Genomic DNA, 22,918 nt, shown 5'->3' with positions numbered 1-22,918 from the left:
TCATGATATCTGCAGGATCTTGCATGGTGAATCTTGAATCGAGTCAAACACTGATGTTGGAGATCTAACCTCGGTTGAATATTCCAGAAATAGCATTAGGTGTAAATTGTTCACAGAGTTTCCTTTTTCACCAAGCTCAATTGAATCTACCTGGCTTAATATAAAACTTATTTCCTTTGTTGTAGATAATGGATGATGGGCCAGGACTAACTTGGGATGATATTGCTGGTCTGGAGTTTGCTAAGAAGACAATCAAGGAAATTGTGGTGTGGCCGATGCTGAGACCGTAAGTGATATTTTACAGTGTAAAATGCATACATTTACAGATTATTTGGAAATTTACATAAAATATGTTTTAGAGTTATTGATAAAGCTTGAAGACAATTTCTTAAGGTTGCCAACTTTGAGCAATATTGACTATGTTTATTTGTGTTTCTTTCATAAGCGACATCTCCACTTAGCCATATTAATTTTGGATTGTGCTTTTTGTGAGCATTTAACCACCATAGATATTGTATCCAGTTCTCCAAACTTAAAAGTGGACAGAATACTCATAGTAAGTCATGCTTATTTTCTGAGGAGATATTCTTAAATAACCCAGCTCTCATTTCACAGAATGCCACAGTCTGAGTTCTCAGATTCAAATATTGCTTCTATGATTACTGCAGAATATCTTTTCATGAAATAATTTACACAGAAAGGGTGGTCACACTAACATGTATAATAAAGTGAAAAACAGTTATAATTTTAAGAAAACAGTATTAACATTCAGAGCACACATATTTGATTAATGGTGTATACTTGCTTATAAGTGAAGTCCAACTGTAAAGAACATAGACCCTGATGTGCCATCATATTATGCACCAGCAGATTAGGCCTGTGTTATTTGTTATATATTTTACTTCAATCGTTCTGCATAGACCAAGATCTGCTGGTGCATTATGTGATCTGGATCTGTGCTGGGTGAAGTTGGGCTCAACTTATATGTGAGTATATATGGTTTGCTATATATATTGGGACCTTGTGTCCGTAAATATGGTACATGTAGTGGTAATGGATGTGATGTATCCATAGATGTGATTTGTGGCAATAATAAATGTGGTGTGTCAATAATTGTGGTATGTGTGGTAGCAATGGATGTGTCCATAGATGTGGAATGTGTGGTATTAATGGATGTGATGTGTCCATAAATGCAGTGCATGCAGTAGTAATGGATGTGTTATGTCCATTAATGTGGTATGTATGGTAGTAATTAATGTGATTTGTCCATAAATGTGGTGTATGTAGTAGTAATGGATGTGCTTGATCCATAAATATGTTATGTGTGGTAGTAATGGCTGTGATATGTCTATAAATGTGGTATATGTGGTAGTAATGGATGTGATATGTCCATAAATGTGGTATGTATGGTATTAATGGATGTGATTTGTTCATAAATGTGGTATGTATGGTATTAATGGATGTGATGTGTCCATAAATGTGGTATGTGATGTGTCCATAAATGTGGTGCATGTAGTAGTAATGGATGTGCTTGATCCATAAATATGTTATGTGTGGTAGTAATGGCTGTGATATGTCCATAAATGTGGTATGTGCGGTAGTAATGGATGTGTTGTGTCCATGAATGTAGTATTTGTGGTAGTAATGGATGTGATGTTTCCATAAATATGGTGCATGTAGTAGTAACGCATGTGTTGTGTCCATAAATGTGGTATGTGTGGTAGTAATGGATGTGATATCTCCATAAATGTGGTTTATGTGGTAGAAAGTTTTGTGATAAGTTCATAAATGTGGTTTGTGTGGTAGTAATGGATGTGATATGTCCATAAATGTGGTATGTATGGTAGTAATGGATGTGATATGTCCATAAATGTGGTTTATGTCGTAGAAAGTTTCGTGATAAGTTCATAAATGTGGTTTGTGTGGTAGTAATGGATGTGATATGGCCATAAATGTAGTATGTATGGTAGTAATGGATGTGATGTGTCCATAAATGTGGTGCATTTATTAGTAATAGATGTGCTATGTCCATAAATGTTATGTTTGGTAGTAATGGATGTGTTGTGTCCATAAATGTAGTATGTGTGGTAGTAATGGATGTGATGTGTCCATAAATGTGGTGCATTTATTAGTAATGGATGTGCTATTTCCATAAATGTTATGTGTGGTAGTAATGGATGTGTTATATCTATAAATGTGGTATGTGTGGTATTAATGGATGTGCTATATCCATAAATGTGGTATGTGTGGTAGTAATGGATGCGATTATGTCCATAAATGTGGTTTATGTGGTAGAAAGTTTTGTGATAAGTCCATAAATGTGGTTTGTGTGGTAGTAATGGATGTGATATGTCCATAAATGTGGTTTGTTTGGTAGAAATGGATGTGATATGAACATAAATGTGGTGTCTGTGGTATTAATGGATGTGATGTGTCCATAAATCTGGTGCATGTAGTAGTAATGGATGTGTTGTGTCCATAAATGTGGTTTGTGTGGTAGTAATGGATGTGATATGTCCATAAATGTGGTATGTGTGGTAGTAATGGATGTGATGTGTCCATAAATGTGGTGCATTTATTAGTAATGGATGTGTTATATCTGTAAATGTGGTATGTGTGGTATTAATGGATGTGTTATATCCATAAATGTGGTATGTGTGGTAGTAATGGATGTGATATGTCCATAAATGTGGTTTATGTGGTAGAAAGTTTTGTGATAAGTCCATAAATGTGGCTTGTGTGGTAGTAATGGATGTGATATGTCCATAAATGTGGTTTGTGTGGTAGAAATGGATGTGATATGTCCATAAATGTGGTATCTGTGGTAATAATGGATGTGATATGTCCATAAATGTGGTGCATGTAGTAGTAATGGATGTGTTGTGTCCATAAATGTGGTATGTGTGGTAGTAATGGATGTGATATGTCCATAAATGTGGTATGTGTGGTAGTATTGGATGTGATGTGTCCATAAATGTGGTGCATTTATTAGTAATGGATGTGCTATGTCCATAAATGTTATGTTTGGTAGTAATGGATGTTTTGTGTCCATAAATGTAGTTTGTGTGGTAGTAATGGATGTGATGTGTCCATAAATGTGGTGCATTTATTAGTAATGGATGTGCTATGTCCATAAAAGTTATGTGTGGTAGTAATGGATGTGTTATATCCATAAATGTAGTATGTGTGGTATTAATGGATGTGATATGTCCATAAATGTGGTTTATGTGGTAGAAAGTTTTGTGATAAGTCCATAAATGTGGTATGTGTGGTAGTAATGGATGTGTTATATCCATAAATGTGGTATGTGTGGTAGTAATGGATGTGATATGTCCATAAATGTGGTTTATGTGGTAGAAAGTTTTGTGATAAGTTCATAAATGTGGTTTGTGTGGTAGTAATGGATGTGATATGTCCATAAATGTGGTATGTATGGTAGTAATGGATGTGATATGTCCATAAATGTGGTTTATGTGGTAGAAAGTTTTGTGATAAGTTCATAAATGTGGTTTGTGTGGTAGTAATGGATGTGATATGGCCATAAATGTAGTATGTATGGTAGTAATGGATGTGATGTGTCCATAAATGTGGTGCATTTATTAGTAATGGATGTGCTATGTCCATAAATGTTATGTTTGGTAGTAATGGATGTGTTGTGTCCATAAATGTAGTATGTGTGGTAGTAATGGATGTGATGTGTCCATAAATGTGGTGCATTTATTAGTAATGGATGTGCTATTTCCATAAATGTTATGTGTGGTAGTAATGGATGTGTTATATCTATAAATGTGGTATGTGTGGTATTAATGGATGTGCTATATCCATAAATGTGGTATGTGTGGTAGTAATGGATGTGATATGTCCATAAATGTGGTTTATGTGGTAGAAAGTTTTGTGATAAGTCCATAAATGTGGCTTGTGTGGTAGTAATGGATATGTCCATAAATGTGGTTTGTGTGGTAGAAATGGATGTGATATGTCCATAAATGTGATATCTGTGGTAATAATGGATGTGATATGTCCATAAATGTGGTGCATGTAGTAGTAATGGATGTGTTGTGTCCATAAATGTGGTATGTGTGGTAGTAATGGATGTGATATGTCCATAAATGTGGTATGTGTGGTAGTATTGGATGTGATGTGTCCATAAATGTGGTGCATTTATTAGTAATGGATGTGCTATGTCCATAAATGTTATGTTTGGTAGTAATGGATGTTTTGTGTCCATAAATGTAGTTTGTGTGGTAGTAATGGATGTGATGTGTCCATAAATGTGGTGCATTTATTAGTAATGGATGTGCTATGTCCATAAATGTTATGTGTGGTAGTAATGGATGTGTTATATCCATAAATGTGGTATGTGTGGTATTAATGGATGTGATATGTCCATAAATGTGGTTTATGTGGTAGAAAGTTTTGTGATAAGTCCATGAATGTGGTATGTGTGGTAGTAATGGATGTGTTATATCCATAAATGTGGTATGTGTGGTAGTAATGGATGTGATATGTCCATAAATGTGGTTTATGTGGTAGAAAGTTTTGTGATAAGTACATAAATGTGGTTTGTGTGGTAGTAATGGATGTGATATGTCCATAAATGTGGTTTGTGTGGTAGCAATGGATGTGATATGTCCATAAATGTGGTATCTGTGGTAATAATGGGTGTGATGTGTCCATAAATGTGGTGCATATAGTAGTAATGGATGTTTTGTGTCCATAAATGTGGTATGTGTGTTAGTAATGGATGTGATATGTCCATAACTGTGGTATGCGTGGTAGTAATGGATGTGATGTGTACATAATGTGGTGCATTTATTAGTAATGGATGTGCTATGTCCATAAACGTTATGTGTGGTAGTAATGAATGTGTTATATCCATAAATGTGGTATGTGTGGTATTAATGGATGTGTTATATCCATAAATGTGGTATGTGTAGTAGTAATGGATGTGTTATATCCATAAATGTGGTATGTGTGTTAGTAATGGATGTGCTGTGTCCATAAATATTATGTGTGGTAGTAATGGATGTGTTATATCCATAAATGTGGTATGTGTGGTATTAATGGATGTGTTATATCCATTAATGTGGTATGTGTAGTAGTAATGGATGTGATATGTCCATAAATGTGGTTTATGTGGTAGAAAGTTTTGTGATAAGTCCATAAATGTGGTATGTTTGGTAGTAATGGATGTGATATGTCCATAAATGTGGTTTGTGTGGTAGAAATGGATGTGATATGTCCATAAATGTGGTATCTGTGGTACTAATGGATGTGATGTGTCCATAAATTTGGTGCATGTAGTAGTAATGGATGTGTTGTGTCCATAAATGTGGTATGTGTGGTAGTAATGGATGTGATGTGTCCATAAATGTGGTTTATGTGGTAGAAAGTTTTGTGATAAGTACATAAATGTGGTTTGTGTGGTAGTAATGATGTGATATGTCCAAAATGTGGTATGTGTGGTAGTAATGGATGTGATATGTCCATAAATGTGGTTTATGTCGTAGAAAGTTTTGTGATAAGTTCATAAATGTGGTTTGTGTGGTAGTAATGGATGTGATATGGCCATAAATGTAGTATGTATGGTAGTAATGGATGTGATGTGTCTATAAATGTGGTGCATTTATTAGTAATGGATGTGCTATGTCCATAAATGTTATGTTTGGTAGTAATGGATGTGTTGTGTCCATAAATGTGGTATGTGTGGTGGTAATGGATGTGATGTGTCCATAATGTGGTGCATTTATTAGTAATGGATGTGCTATGTCCATAAACGTTATGTGTGGTCGTAATGAATGTGTTATATCCATAAATGTGGTATGTGTGGTATTAATGGATGTGCTATATCCATAAATGTGGTATGTGTGGTAGTAATGGATGTGTTATATCCATAAATGTGGTATGTGTGGTAGTAATGGATGTGATATGTCCATAAATGTGGTTTATGTGGTAGAATTTTTTGTGATAAGTCCATAAATGTGGTTTGTGTGGTAGTAATGGATGTGATATGTCCATAAATGTGGTATCTGTGGTAATAATGGATGTGATATGTCCATAAATGTGGTGCATGTAGTAGTAATGGATGTGTTATGTCCATAAATGTGGTATGTGTGGTAGTAATGGATGTGATGTGTCCATAAATGTGGTTTATGTGGTAGAAAGTTTTGTGATAAGTACATAAATGTGGTTTGTGTGGTAGTAATGGATGTGATATGTCCATAAATGTGGTATGTGTGGTAGTAATGGATGTGATATGTCCATAAATGTGGTTTATGTCGTAGAAAGTTTTGTGATAAGTTCATAAATGTGGTTTGTGTGGTAGTAATGGATGTGATATGGCCATAAATGTAGTATGTATGGTAGTAATGGATGTGATGTGTCTATAAATGTGGTGCATTTATTAGTAATGGATGTGCTATGTCCATAAATGTTATGTTTTGGTAGTAATGGATGTGTTGTGTCCGTAAATGTGGTATGTGTGGTAGTAATGGATGTGATGTGTCCATAATGTGGTGCATTTATTAGTAATGGATGTGCTATGTCCATAAACATTATGTGTGGTCGTAATGAATGTGTTATATCCATAAATGTGGTATGTGTGGTATTAATGGATGTGCTATATCCATAAATGTGATATGTGTGGTAGTAATGGATGTGTTATATCCATAAATGTTGTATGTGTGGTAGTAATGGATGTGATATGTCCATAAATGTGGTTTATGTGGTAGAATGTTTTGTGATAAGTCCATAAATGTGGTTTGTGTGGTAGTAATGGATGTGATATGTCCATAAATGTGGTTTGTGTGGTAGAAATGGATGTGATATGTCCATAAATGTGGTATCTGTAGTAATAATGGATGTGATATGTCCATAAATGTGGTGCATGTAGTAGTAATGGATGTGTTGTGTCCATAAATGTGGTATGTGTGGTAGTAATGGATGTGATATGTCCATAAATGTGGTATATGTGGTAGTAATGGATGTGATGTGTCCATAAATGTGGTGCATTTATTAGTAATGGATGTGCTATGTCCATAAATGTTTTGTGTGGTAGTAATGTATGTGTTATATCCATAAATGTAGTATGTGTGGTATTAATGGATGTGATATGTCCATAAATGTGGTTTATGTGGTAGAAAGTTTTGTGATAAGTCCATTAATGTGGTATGTGTGGTAGTAATGGATGTGTTGTATCCATAAATGTGGTATGTGTGGTAGTAATGGACTTGATGTGTCCATAGATGTGGTATATGAAGTAGTAATGGATGTTATGTGTCCATAATTCTTTCTGCATTTTAACGTAAATAATGTTTTGAAAAGCATTAATATTTTGTGCTATGCAAACAATTTAAGAAGTTCACTAAATCCATGTTATTAAAGGTGCATGTTTGTCTGAGTCTGAAAGTAGAATCGAACAAATTTTTTCAGGTTTTCATTTTTAGGGATCTTGGATTAATTTCTCTAAACCACTTTTGTTCTAAAAATGAGAAAGATGTTATACATGTTTGCTAAGCACATATTATTTGAGAAATTAGTAACAGACACACTCTTGAGAAGGTAATGGATGTGATGCAATGGACATGATTATTGACTATGTGCTTAAAAATACTGAAAAATTTTGTTGTTAGCTATTCTGTGGAATAAATAATAATAATAATAATAATAATGAGGACTTTGTATAGTGCCTAATCTTTAGAAGCTCTAAGCGCTTTACAACATTAGACAACACCTATAAGATAAGAAACATAATAATATTATTACAAAAACAAACAACATGAAATTAGAAAAACATTAAAAAATAAAAAACATGCTGAGAATATTTCAGGTAGGAAACATTATTAGGTCTTTAAGTTTGTTCTTGCAGTCCAAAAAGTGAGTTTTGAGAGCGCTCTTGAATGTGATCACTGTGTCTTTGTGTCTAAGTTCAGTGGGCAATTCATTCCACGTTGCTGGGCCCTGGTATGCAAAAGAACGCTGTCCATATGACTTTGTTTTCATAGTGGGAATAATGAGTATACGATTGTTAGAAGAGGAACGTAAGTATCTTGCTGGTGTGTACACATGGGTGAGGTCAGATAGGTATGTTGGACTAGAGTCTGACAGTGAAATGTAGCACAAAGAACAAATTTTTTGTTTGATTCTGGATCGAATGGATAGCCAGTGTAGGGTACAGAGCAGCGGGGAGGTGTGCTCTGATCGTGGTACTCTAAGTATGATCCGAGCAGCTGTGTTTTGAACTTTTTGAAGTTTCTGGAGTAGATATTGAGATGAACCAGACAGAATTGAGTTACAATAGTCCAGTCTTGAAAGTACTAATGAACACACGTGTTTTAGTGGCATCAACTGAAAGATATTTGCTCTCAGCTCAAGATATGCAGCTTTGCATATGTTCATGACATGTTGGTGCAGTGTGAGAGTACTGTCCAGAGTAACACCTAGGTTTCGTACTGATTGTATGAATTTAATGTTGGTGTTGCTGATATTTATTGTTTGAGGTAAAGGATGTGAATGAGAAAGTCTTTGTGTTGTGATCAGAATGGCCTCAGTTTTATCATCATTCGTCTGCAGCTTGTTACATGTCATCCATGATTTCACATGAGAAATGCACCTCTTTACACCTTGGATGGTAGCATCAACTTCAGTTGGGTGGCTAGATTTGTATATTTAGGTGTCATCAGTGTACAGTTGGTGAGACACTGGGTGATGATCTATGACACTTGAGAGCGAATGAGTGTACAGAATGAAGATAACAGGTCCAAGAACAGACCCCTGTGTAACACCACAACATAGATCAACTGGGCTGGAGTGTATTCCATTTGCAGATACAATTTGTGTCCTGTTGACCAAGTAGGACTTGAACCACAGTAAGGCTGTATCGTGAATGCCAAATACATGTTGGAGACGGTGAAGTAATATATCATGGTCTGTTGTGTCAAATGCTGCAGCCAAATCAAGGAGGGTGAGGACTGTAATCTTTCCGCTATCCAACGCAGAGAGAATGTCATTAACTACTTTTAGAAGAGTAGTTTCAGTCCTGTGGCAAGGGCGATATGCAGATTGTACATTGCTAAAAAGACTATTTGAATTTAGATGAGATACAAGCTGGGATAGAACAACCTTTTCTAAGATTTTTTTATATGAATGGGAGATTAGAAACTGAACAGTAGTTCTTTAAATCATTATGGTCAAGTATTGGTTTCTTCAGCAGAGGCTTTACAATGGCAGTTTTGAAAAATGATGGGAATTCCCCGGATGAGAGAGAGGTATTAATAACATCAGTTAGTGAAGGCAATACTGGATCTAAGCACTCAAGCAGCAGTGATGTTGGAATTGGATAAAGTTCACATGACTTTGGTGCACTCTTCATCACGATTATATGTACGAAATCCATAGAGACAGGTTAATAAATGATAGATTTGGTGTTTTCCATTTTACCCATAAAAGTTCTAAATAAAATAATTTACGAAAATATGCAATTTTGAAGTCACGTGATGGCCATTACATTTTACAGAACGTGTTTCATTTCAGCTGTGTCAGCAAATGTTTTTGCAGAGATGCTGCCAAGCTGCTGGATCATGGGTTTATCATAAAAAGTGATTGAAAGTCATGAAACTTTTAAAACCCAATGGGAAAAATTTTCTTGTAACGAGTGCAATTTTTAAAATTAAAAAAAAAATAGATAGTCTTTTTTGCCTTTTTGCCATGATCTCATTTAATCCTGTATCTATGTTGAATATTGTTTGAATACAAGCACCTTTATGATGGAGACCTGTTGGAGTATTGCAGAAACTGTTTAAATATTCCGAATGAATTGTTTCCTTGAGTGGTATGATAAATTGATCCATTGATCACCATTACTTTGTCAATGTGTAAAGCACAACAGCAGTGTGACTTTTTGAAACCAAAAGATTAAAATAAAACATAAAATTAATCTCAACTTATGTTTTCAGAGATATTTTCACAGGATTGAGAGGACCTCCTAAAGGTTTGCTCTTGTTTGGTCCACCAGGAACAGGGAAGACTTTGATAGGTAAGGTGGCAACTCCCGATTGGTTTAATGTAAGAAAATGTTGAAATTTCAATAAGTATAATCCATGATAGACTTTGAATTGTTGATGTGTCTCATATTGACACTGAAAAATCTTATTTCTGAAAGGTTCTTGAAAAATGTTCTAAACTTTGAAGGAGGATAAGTTTCAGGGTCCAAGCTACAGGGCGATTCTGTCATTTCACCCAAACATGCCTAAAGAGCATTGTTCACTTTACCTTGCCTTGGTTTCTGAACATTCTGTCCCTTTTGTTTCAATATATCTATAATCAAAGTAAAATGATCACTTTTGTATCAATTTTACCTTCAAAAATGAATTTGGAAAGTTAGAAAAGACATTTTTTTTTGCTGCATAATCAGTTTTATTCATAAATTGATGATCATAAAAAATGCCAAAAATTCATTGCTATCAAAGGAGTTTGCACCAAAAAGTCACACAATGTCCTTGAAAAGACTAATGAAATATTGAAAATTTGGTAGCCCAGTCAAAAGTGAATTATACCCATTGAGTCTAATTGTGATAGTACAGTATATCGCCAAGTCATTTACCAGCTTATTATAGCAAACTCTCCCATCATAGAGTAAATGCATTGTTATGTTATACCTGTTTTGGTTTGGAGCCATTGGCCTTCCTCTTCCTGACTGCTAAATTTAGCAATGAAAAGTAGTAGGTAATGTATTACTGCTATCAAATATTTTTTTTGGGGTGGGGATAAAACTAATTTTAATTATGTACTTCCTACTTGCTACTCTTGCAAATATTCTTTCCTTCCACCCTGATCTGATATTCTCTAGTCCAAGTCAAAAGAGGAAGTATGATGGCTGTGAGCAAGGAATCAGACTGGTATCATATTCTTCTCAAATCTGGGCCTCCAATTACAAATTTTTAGGTGGGAATATTTGGCTTGGGTTAGGGATTTGGCATACTGGAAGAGGTAAGCAGTGGTAGCAGGTAAGTATTACATTATTAAAATTAGTTTTACCCCCACAAAAAATAAATTTTAATAGAAAAAGGTTATTGGTGCCTTGGTATGTAAACGTTTCATGAGAAATATTGTGTCTTGCAGTGAAATGTAGGTTACTTTGACCTTTAATGATTTGCACTCCAGCCATTCTACAGTTGGCAGTTTTTCATGTTACTTATTAAACATATTTATGAATTTCAGGCAAATGCATTGCAAGCCAGTCGAAGTCAACTTTCTTTTGCATTAGTGCTTCTTCCCTGACCTCAAAATGGGTAAGATGTATAAATACTCATCCATGAGAATGCATTTAATCAACGTTCTTTGTGGTTGTTAAGAGTTTAATATTGCTTCTTTCTGAGTTTGTCGTGGTATAAACTGTCAGTTGCCGAATCACACAGCATACATAATGTCCTTGGGGCATTATTTGCTATGTGATTTGGAAACTGACTGTTTATACCATAATAAACTCAGAAAATACAACATTAAACTTTTAGTAATCACAATTTTTTTATAATTTTATTCATTATTTTATTTTTATATTGTTCTTTTAAAGATATTTCCTACCACTACGGTGGCCTTGTAGTTAGAGCATCTGCCTTGGATGTGGGAGGTCATGGGTTTGATCCCTGGCCAAGTCATACCAAAAACTTACAAAAATGGTACTTACAGCTGCCTCGCTTGGTGCTCAGCATTAAGATGTTAGTGTTAGGACTGGTCGGCCTGGTGTCAGGATAATGTGACTGGTGTCAGGATAATGTGACTAGGTGGGACATCATGCTACATGTCAGCAGCATGATGCCCCAGTGCTAGACATCACTATAAACTGGCACATTGCAGACATCATAGCGATATGACTGAAAAATTGTTAAAGCTACATTAAAAACCCAAATCACATCACAACACATAAAGATATTTCCTATTAGTTTTAGATCTGTGTAACTATTGATATAAAACAAGTAATTCCAACAATACTAGGCAGTCTAAGGTTTTGAACATTTAACAGCATGGACTTTATATTTTACCATATTGGCATGTGTTCTGAGTAGAAGTTCAGTATTCTGAAAAGGGTGTGTTATTTTGTTGGACTCTTGGATCTGATGCTTGCATGGACAAGTTCAATGTGACTTTGTCTATTCATTATTGTCCAGAGTAACCAGTTTTCATTTAAATCTATTTTCATGTTCATTGACAGGTTAGAATGCCTACGAGGGCTACTTACAAATGAAATTAAGACTATCATTAAATGGTTGTACAGTGATAGGGGTCCAATAGTCAAAGAAAGTAGTCATTGACTCTGACAGTTATGATGGGGGAGGGGCAGGATCTATCTCCCACCAACCTCCACATCATGACTATCAGAGTCAGTTTCTTACATTGTGGGACTTTGGGTTCAATTGTTATAATGTTAATCTGTGATTCCCCCTCCCAATCCCATTATCAACTTACCTATAGTTTCAATTTCCCTTGTAACCATCTGCAGTGAAAGTGCTGTTGCCCCAATGTTCTTCTTGGTAGATTTTGAGTTTCCCAGCTCTGAGAGAGGAGGCTACATAAGAGATATCATTCTTTTAGAGATTTGAATTGTTTTGATTATGGTCATCCTTTTTTGTTGCAAAATGTAATTCATTTTACTTTGTAATAATCCTTATGTTCGACTGGTAAGTGATTAAAAGTTTAGTTGGTTAATTCGGAATGCTTGATAATTCAACTTATGAAATCTGATTCACTTCAGAAGGCACATCAGATATTGATGGATCAGAGTGTTCAATGCCTTCCGGTATAAAATTTGTCTGATTTTGCAAGTTTAGTGAAAGTTTTCAGAATTCTCCCATTTCAGACTAACAGTTGCTTGCAGAATAGACAAAGATCTAGTGTACGTGTAACATTTTTTTATACAGATTTTGATAAAATCTAGTCAAAGAAAGAATGATTTGTTTCTAGAAGAAAATACATATTACATGATTCTGTCAAAATTAATTTATTCAATTTTCAGAATAAAATATAAACTGACACTTTTATGTCATTTTAAAGGCATGCAGTGTGTATGCCTTTTGTTTCAGTGTTTACATTAGTTACTTTGCACATGAAGTTGGTATAAAGTAGTTCTCTGTACAGTTTTTACAGAAATGAATGCAGCAAAGCCTGATCACATGGTTATATTCTGACCAATGGAAATCTTCACCACATTTATCAACTAATGCAATTGCAATTATAAATATATGTTATATCTATGCATTGATAATGTGGTCTTGATTGGTATACAACACTCTCTTGATAACTCATGCCCTGATAACTTGTAAACCCACATATAATGCATAGATCCCATTTCTTTACCAGAAAATACCCCAAAATTTATTATCCCTATTTGTTCAACTTGAAGAAAATCACAATCAAAATTCGTAACTGAAACTTTTATATATCCCTTGTTTTATGTTCGAAAATGGCAGATAGGACCTGGAAATTTTAATCAACATTTTGAAATTATCAACTTTTAATGAGAAGTCATATAATTTTTTACATTTTCTTTCCAAACAACATTCTTAGTACACCTTAATGATATTAAAAGGAGATTTTGATCAATGAAAATGTCACATCTAGTGTAGGCAGAACTTTAATAAATAAATATCAATTAAATAATTTTTATCAATTGAAATTTTGTGTTTTAGTTTCTGTCCTTTAGTTCCTTTTAAGTGTAATCATCATAAAAGCAATGTGTATTTAAATGTAAAATCTGTCAGTCTACCATAACAGCCATGTTAGGTGAGCATTTTTCTGACAACCTAATTAAGTGCCGATCATCTTTTGATATCTGACTTACAGAAGTATTTGTTGTATAGTTGCACTGAATTTAAAGCTAGTCTCATTTGTATTGTGATGTTTTTTGAATAAAGTAAAGGAAATTGGTATAAAGAAAAGTTAAAAGTCATGCAAATCCTACATGCTTAAGCTCTAAAAACCCCATTCATAGGTCAAGTGAACTCATTTCAGATGATCAAGCACTGTTTTAAATGTTATTGTGTATGTAAGATAATTATACTACCTTAAATTAACCAACTCACTCATAACTGGGATTATAGATTCAAAGGCAACCAAACAAAATGAATACTTCATAAAATAAAGAGCTTTGTTTCACAGATATTGACCATTGTGAGTGAACGAGTTTCAAGAATTCCTCAATTGGCATTTAGAGATATCCTCAGGGATGATAAGAAGTTTCACTATTACTTGTAATGAAATCATATAATCAATATTATACTGATTGAACAATACAAATATTGAGTTTTGAGTAGACAATTGTCTCACGCAATAAATGCTGCTAGTTTTTGAAGAAAAGGAAACTTGTTTGGTAGTGTGTCAACAGTTAGTCTGGCTCCTTGCTTCGTAGACTCCCTGGTTCACACTACACTATTACATAACACTCTGGGAACCAGACTAATAAACAAAACAAAAGCAGTGATGTAATGCACAGATGTTTTTGGGTACATGTGATGGTTGTTGAAAACATTTGGAATAATGTTAACAATCCTTTAGATGTTGGATATTTTGAAAATGTATTTAATTTACACAGAATAACAAACTTCATTAGAAAAAGCACTTTATTGACAATTATTATTGACGAGATTGTAAAACAGGGATTCAGTCATTAAACGACCCAGTTAACCCATCATCCCAGTTTTCTTGATGTCATGGGGATTTTTGGGGAGGTCTCTTGGTAACTTGAACCTTCGCTTATAGTGCAGTCGATGTTTTTGGACCCCATTGTGTGCAAGGTATTGAGGGACAGGTGTAATAAGTTCTTCCATATACAGCAATTTTGAAACGCTGTACTAGCAAATTAGTTCCAACATAGCAAGAATATTTCTAAGCTTCTAATGCACAGTGGTCCCCCTATTATAAGGACACTCCTCCTGCAGCAGGAAAGTGGTCTTTTAAGATGGGTGGCCTTTCTAGTGTGGGATCACACAAATGTGAGTAATAATTACAGTATGAATAATAATTACATATAAAGTATGAAAGGCAGACATAGCTTTTAAATATTTAATTTTTTCATTAAAAAATCACTGGCATGTTATGGATTCATTGTGGTGAACATTAAATCAATGTTTAAAATAATTATGAGTAAAATCTACATGGTCAGGCTGTAACTATCATTGTCCAACCATCCATTTTCCAACAGCTGTAGAGTATACAACTGACAATGTTTGTTGTAATCTTTCCCAGTGTCTTCTCCAGCTTTAAAGGGGGGACAAAAAATCCCACACCTGAAATATAGACTCATTTGGAAATTGTGGGGACATGCCAGACATAAAATTGTACATATGTAAAAATGTATCTATATTGAAATACTTGAGTTGTGCAATACTGTGCATCGAAGCAATAACCTTTTACATGATGTGACTTTACCAGCATTAGGACAGAAATACCAATTTAAATGCTGCCTACCATGCATACAATTTTTAAAGTTAAAATCTATTGCTTCTGAAAAAAGACTTTTTTAAATATGAAGGAAAAAACCCCAGTACTTTACGTGTTTTATCCATACATTACAGAAACCGGTCACAGTTAGTCTACTGGGGACTGAAACTGTTCCACCAGTGCAATGACTAATGACTGATATCTGTTCACAACAAGCTGTAAATTGCTTATTGTTGTAATTTGGAGAGTTTAAGGCTAAAAATGGGATATTTATTGAGGAGTTATAAGTAATAAAGGAATCATCTATTTTCATGATGGTTAGTGAATCTTGGATTAAAATTTGGCTGGCCTTTGGTGGAGGTGATAAAAAGGGGAGAACAATCAAGCATTAATTTCTGCAGAAACACTTGCATAAAGTTTTTGATTTTTTTGTCTTGTTTAATTATTACTGTGTTTTCTAAGATGTTTTAAGATAAATCTTTAATGGAATCTCTTAAATATTTTTGGTCAGGTCTTGCCAAATTGCTGAAATGAGCACTTTCTTCCAATCCTAAAAATCCATCAGTTGAAAAATATTACAAGTTCAGCCATTCTTGGAATTCTGAGTTTAAGTTGGTGTAAGAGATTAGCAAAGGCCCTGAGTTTGCATTGTGTGTTTTGTGCAAAGTGGATTTATGATTGTCTCTGGTGGAAGAAATTGTATCTCTGGACTTATGCAGATACCATCACAGGTGAAATCTGGACCAGAAAACTATCAAGAGTCTGTTAAATATGAAATTTAATAATCACAAAGAATTTCATCAGTGGACATCAGGCTGTAAACTTGTGAAGGAAACTCAAAATGCTTGTGGATTTTATTTTTAAAAAGTCTTTGCAGTGAATTATGAAATATTTAATATAATTGAGATATTCTTGTTCAAAACATGTTTTGTTTTAATAACTTATTACAGCCAAAAATGCACTTGCTTTGTTTCCAGTTCATTTAAAATACATAAAAAATAAAAGATAACAAAAATCTTACTTACTTGCTAATCTACTGATGGCCATTCCAGTAAAATATATCGATACACAGGGAAGTGCTTTTAATGTAGATTAGTTATTCATAGATGCAGTTTAGAAGTTTGTATCCTTTTCATGTAAATTCATTGAGTAATTGGAGTACACTGGCATGTTTTTTAAAAAGTACCTTCCCTGGGTATCATGTTTCTTTGGAACAGCCCTGGTTAGAATTTTGAAATATACTGATTTGATCTCCTGATTCTGTCGTATGTATGGCTTTTATCATCTTCATAATTATTGAAGGCAATAATGCAGCACACCAAACATCAAAGGAACATTGCATTATTTACCTCATTGCATGGATTCAAGTTAGTTACTTTACAGCATGTCGGAATAAATGTCAGTTTGTTTAATTTATTAATTAATTTTTTATATATAAGATTTCTGTCTGTAAACCCCATTATGTGGTTGTTTGTGAGGGGTAAATTTGACAGTTTTCATACAGATATGCTGGTCACTGACTATGTTGGAAGGGTTGCCATCTTAGAAGGGTATTTTTAAACACAGACTTGTTGGTGGCAAGGGATTCTAGCTGTATAAAACGGGGGATTTACAGTACTCAAGACATAATTTTTGTCAAAGAGATTCTGTTTGTTACACCTAAAGGAACAACTTCAACTAAACTGAGAATTTTTTTTAATGTAAAAGTTTTTATTCATTCATGCTTATTAGGGCCATATATTTGTACGATCACTATAGAAAAACCATTCTTTCTGGCATGTTCATCTTTGTTTTATTGGCATTGCTTGTTAGACAGCTTAACTGAAAAAAGCAGATTTCAAATTACAAGCAGTGTGTATTCAGGTAACAATCTTGTTTGGAAAACTTCAGTTGATGGAGATTTTTTTTTTTTATGATGATGGTTTTCTCAAAATGGATATTTTATACACTTAATGCATAATGCATATTGTTTTGATGCTGTCCATCCTGAATCCATTTTAGCATGGTTGCACAGAAACTATTAAACTTTTACACATTAGAAAATGACCTGATAAGAGTTTAAGGCCATGACAGCATTCTTTCCAATTTTTCACACAAGTTTGATCTTTAAAGACTTAGACCTTTTTGTTTTTCACAAAAAAAGCACTTGAGATGACAAGATATTTTTTAGGATAATTTGTATTTAATGTAAATAATTTTATTAGAATTTTGTACCATTAATAGCAATTTTGAATCTTTTTAATATATTTTAAAACTTTTTGGACTTAAATGTTTGTTTTTTTTTGCAAAATATCAAGTCATTCACATTGGTAAACTTTCCATATTAATGACTGTACATTATATATTGTGATAGATGAAGACTTTGTTAGCTTGATTTAGCAATAAACTCAATCAAAATGACAATGAGACAATGACATTTGTGTATATGTATGCACCCTTATTATATTCTTATAGTCATTATAGGCATGGGGTTTTCACCAGATGACTTTTTATATTGTCTAGTTGGTCTTAAATGAAAATGATGCCACCCAGACATCCAATATGGCAATCAGAGTGACCATTCTGTAAATCTTGTTATTGCTAATCCACTCAGATAGATAGTCACATCAACAGGTAGCTTTGGCTTAAAAGACTTATTATGATGTCTTATTGGTCCTAAATGAAAATGGTATCAATCTGACATCCATTATGGCCATCACAGTGTCCATCTTGAAAATCTTTTTATTGCTACAGTAACTCCTGATGAATGGAAAGTCTTGTCAGCATGGGGTTTTTACCTGAAGACTTCTTATTGTGTCATAATTGGTATTAAATTAAAATGGAGACAATCTGGTATCCATGTGGTCACCATGCAAGCCATCTTGTTAATATTGTAATTGTTACTCTTCCTAAATGGAAAGTGATATCAATAAAGGGTTTTCCACCAGAAGACTAATTATAATACCTAATTGGTCTTGAATTAATATGTTTCTGATCTGATTTAAGACATATTGAAAAATCTTGTCACTGGTTCTCTTCAATGGTCACACCAGCATATGGTTTTCATGCAAGTCTTCTAATAGTGTATGGTTTGTCCTTAACGAAAATAGTGCTAATCTTACATACAGTATGGCTGCCATGATGGCTGATTTGGAAATCTTATCACTCAAGAATATCAGAGATTGTTTCAACACTCAGCAGCTAAAGAAAAACCAAAATGGTCTTATCATGAATTCCTGGAAATTCGTTTCTGGCATAAAGTGTCAGTCCCTATGAAAAATTATAATTCTGATTCTTCTACATTTTTTTTTTTGAGGACTTAAACTTTCTAGGTTCGCACTGGGCGTATATATATGGGTATATAGAAAGCTAGTCTGTTATGACTTGAGAAAACAGTGTTTAAAGCCAAAGGAAAGCATGGTTGACATGCTGCTGGTGTGGTCCTCACCATAGCATACCCCTGATGTTAACCTTGACAGTTAGTGTCGGTGTTTAAATCACTGCTGTACCAGTCAGCATAGTGGAATTAAAACCATCTTTCAGTGAAAATGTCATTTCACTCCAAGATTGACATGAAATTGTAATGGAAGGCTTCTTCAAACTAACATATATGCTCACATATAAGTTAGATCCAACTGCAAACTGCACAGACCCAGATTTGTTGTTACACAATGTGCCAGCAGATCTGGGTCTGTGCAGTTTGTTAGGAGTAATCAGTAGAACAAACTACATAGACCATGTTATTTAGAGAAGTTATGGTATTGACTGGATAAAAATAGAAATTATCTCATTGCAACCTTCATCCCTTAGTTGCTAATTAAGTACTTAAATAGACCTCTTGATCAGGGACATAGTGTATGATTTTCAGCCCCTTGTTGTTGTAGCATTTAACACCATTTTTTAGCACAAGATAGGCTATACATGGCGGCCAATGTAACTGGTGGAGGAAGAACCCTTGAACACGAGAAGCTACTAGCAATCTTTCTCACATATATGCATTGAACCTTAGACTTGAACCCACACAGACAGAGGTGAGATGGCAGTGATCTGGAACAGTGAGTGCTTTAGACCACTTAGCCACTTGGGGCTTTACTATACAGTTTATCCCATTTTTTGGACACGAAGTAGAACCCTTTAATTTCAAGCCAAAATGAAAATGAAGGTAATGAGAATTAAACTTTCATCATGAAAATTGACATTTTCAACCTTGTGTTATTGAAGGTGTCATATCTACCTGAAATACCCGAAGCTGATAAATATTTTTTTTTAAAGGTTGGTGAAGGAGAGAAAATGGTAAGGGCCTTATTTGCAGTGGCAAGATGTAACCAGCCAGCTGTAGTCTTCATTGATGAAATTGACTCTCTTCTGACACAGAGAACAGATGGAGAAAACGAAGCTTCAAGAAGAATAAAGACAGAATTCCTTGTTCAGTTGGTGAGCAGCTAGAGTTCTTATATATTGTTCAGTTTAATATCATCAAAATATGTCAAAGCAGTCTTTACTTCTTTTCCTCTGAAGGGGAAAAATGATATTTTTCTTATCAGTTTCAGATGTTGCAAAGGAATTTACATTGTTGTAAACTGCTTATCAATTAGGTATGTTAAAGATGAATTTAAGTCTGTAGACATTTCTCAGTAGTAAGACTGATACATTTTGGGAAGGTCTTCATCAACTAGCCCTCATCATATCCCTTACAAACTTGAGTGGACATGCTGAATGTATTGCTAGACATAATGTTGAAACATTCTTCATCATAGCAAGAGAAATGCTGCATCAAAAAAAATGAGATAAAAGTTGCATGATGGGGCAGAGTCTGAAAGTTTATCTTGTAGGGTTGAATTACTCGGTGAACTGCTACATGGTGCACAGTATTTTTGTATTCTTTACAATTTTGTGGGATTCCATGATGGAGATATTGTAGCTATTTTTTTTATAACACATCCAGGCAAAGAAAAATGCTGTAAATGGCCCTTTTATGTTGTTGGTTGATGTTTGTATTAGAAAATCAGGGAAATATTTGCATAAAAGACTTTGCCCCCATATTAATTATTTTAGGAAAGCTTGAATTTAATCCAATATTCAAACTCCACTTTTACCAGTTGCTAGGCCTCGTTGCACATTTTTCAGTTCTTTAAGTTCCAGAAAGTTATACATGTGCAAGACAATTACTTCACATTTAGTTTAAACATGCAAGAAATACAACTTAATTTCAGAATTCCTTTATTAGTACATAACATTATTTCTTGCATACTGTATTTACCGTATATGTTGGGACACCATATTTGTTGGGACACCATAAATTAATTTTAAAAGTAATTTTTTTTGTGCACTGTATGTTTTGGGACAGATCTTTTTTCAAGTCGTAAGTTGTGGGACACCTTTTAAATCATTCAAAAATTAAATGTCGGAAAATGCACTCCAAGTGAAATTAAAAAAAGGCAAAAATAAAACTGTACTTGAGATAAAACTCTTTAATCCACTGCAGCATTATCTCATGAACACAACCCTTCTCCTGCACATGTATGATCCATTCCTTTGGCACATGAATATTTCTTTTTTATCTTTCTTATACCATGAAAATTTATCGTTAGAGGCAACACATCACCTGAAGCCAAAACTGCAAGGACTAAAGTCAGATTTTCTTTCTTCAAATCTGCACTAGTCGTGCTAATTGTCACGCTTTTGACCCCCATCTTATCATCGGTCGGTCCAGGAATGAGATCAAAGAACACTAGAATTTCATCCATGTTAATGATAATATTATTGGCGAAATCATGTGCTTTTATTCTGGCCTTCACGAATTCATCAAATGATTTATTTTCTCCAAATCTTCTGGGCAGCACTGGGTCATCGATGTCCATGCAAAAAGCACTATATTGTGTCACTTTAAGAAAATTACCATAGTTTCAGTTTGTTTTCTAAATTTCAATGAATATCGGTGAAAAATTAGCTTCTATATCTCTGCTGTCTTTGTACATTAAAAAAATTGGCAAACTCAAAAGTACAAACCATTAGAGATAAGCTTGACAACACAATTTCAATTGACTCGTCATCACCATACAGTTGGGATACAGAATTTGAGCGACAACCATTAGCAGCATTTGAACCTGTCTCTGTGGATTTAGTATGTACAGTCGTGATAAAGAGTGCACCAAAGTCATGTGAACTTTATCCAATTCCAACATCACTGCTGCTTGAGTGTTTAGATCCAGTATTGCCTTCACTAACTAATGTTATTAATACCTCTCTCTCATCCGGGGAATTCCCATCATTTTTCAAAACCGCCATTGTAAAGCTGCTGCTGAAGAAACCAACACTCGAACATAACAATTTAAAGAACTACTGCCCAGTTTCTAATCTCCCATTCATATAAAAAAAATCTTAGAACAGGTTGTTCTATCGCAACTTATATCTCATTTGAATTCAAAGAGTCTTTTTAGCAATGTACAATCTGCATATCACCCATGCCACAGTACTGAAACTACTCTTCTAAAAGTAGTTAATGACATTCTCTCTGCGTTGGATAGTGGAAAGATTACAGTCCTCACCCTCCTTGATTTGTCTGCAGCATTTGACACAATATACCATGATATATTACTTCACCGTCTCCAGCATGTATTTGGCATTCATGATACAGCCTTACTGTGGTTCAAGTCCTACTTGGTCAACAGGACACAAATTGTATCTGCAAATGGAATACACTCCAGCCCAGTTGATCTATGTTGTGGTGTTTGACAGGGGTCTATTCTTGGACCTGTTATCTTCATTCTGTACACTCAGTCGCTCTCAAGTGTCATAGATCATCATCCAGTGTCTCAAAATTGTATGCTGATGACACCCAAATATACAGATCTAGCCACCCAACTGAAGTTGATGCTACCATCCAAGGTGTAGAGAGGTGCATTTCTGATGTGAAATCATGGACGACATGTAACAAGCTACAGATGAATGATGATAAAACTGAGGCCATTCTGATCTCAACACAAAGACTTTCTCAGTCACAGCCTTTACCTCAAACAATAAATATCAGCAACACCAACAATAAATTCACAGTCAGTATGAAACCTAGGTGTCACTCTGGACAGTACTCTCACGTTGCATCAATGTGTCATGAACATATGCAAGGTGTAGAGAGGTGCATTTCTTATGTGAAATCATGGATGACATGTAACAAGCTACAGATGAATGATGATAAAACTTAGGCCATTCTGATCACAACACAAAGACTTTCTCAGTCACAGCCTTTACCTCAAACAATAAATATCAGCAACACCAACATTAAATTCACAGTCAGTACGAAACCTAGGTGTCACTCTGGACAGTACTCTCACGTTGCATCAACGTGTCCTGAACATATGCAAGGCTGCATATCTTAAGATGAGATGCATCAGCTCAATTCGCAAATATCTTTCTGTTGATGCCACTAAAACACTTGTATGTTCATTAGTACTTTCAAGACTGGACTATTGTAACTCAATTCTGTCTGTTTCTTCTCAATATCTACTCC

General features: G+C 34.5%; 1 protein-coding gene across 6 annotated transcripts in view; it reads left to right on the top strand.

Annotated features, from left to right (window-relative positions):
* LOC149803266 (fidgetin-like protein 1) overlaps positions 1-22,918 on the top strand; it is a 109,207-nt gene that overhangs the window by 48,122 nt on the left and 38,167 nt on the right. For all 6 annotated transcript variants that reach the window (XR_016420168.1, XM_089952922.1, XM_089952923.1 and 3 more), the window contains 4 exons: positions 186-286; positions 9,954-10,033; positions 11,218-11,288; positions 19,684-19,845. Coding sequence is in view for 5 of the 6 variants with exons in the window: in XM_089952922.1 (XP_089809048.1) it covers positions 186-286; positions 9,954-10,033; positions 11,218-11,288; positions 19,684-19,845 (414 nt within the window). In the remaining variant the exon portion in view is untranslated. The remainder of the gene's footprint in view (positions 1-185; positions 287-9,953; positions 10,034-11,217; positions 11,289-19,683; positions 19,846-22,918) is intronic.

This window comes from Sinohyriopsis cumingii, chromosome 3, assembly GCF_028554795.1.
Source record: "Sinohyriopsis cumingii isolate HCF-2022 chromosome 3, ASM2855479v2, whole genome shotgun sequence".
Lineage (NCBI taxonomy): Eukaryota > Metazoa > Mollusca > Bivalvia > Unionida > Unionidae > Sinohyriopsis > Sinohyriopsis cumingii.
Note: the sequence above shows the minus strand (reverse complement) of the source record. Positions and strands in the feature narration are given on the sequence as shown.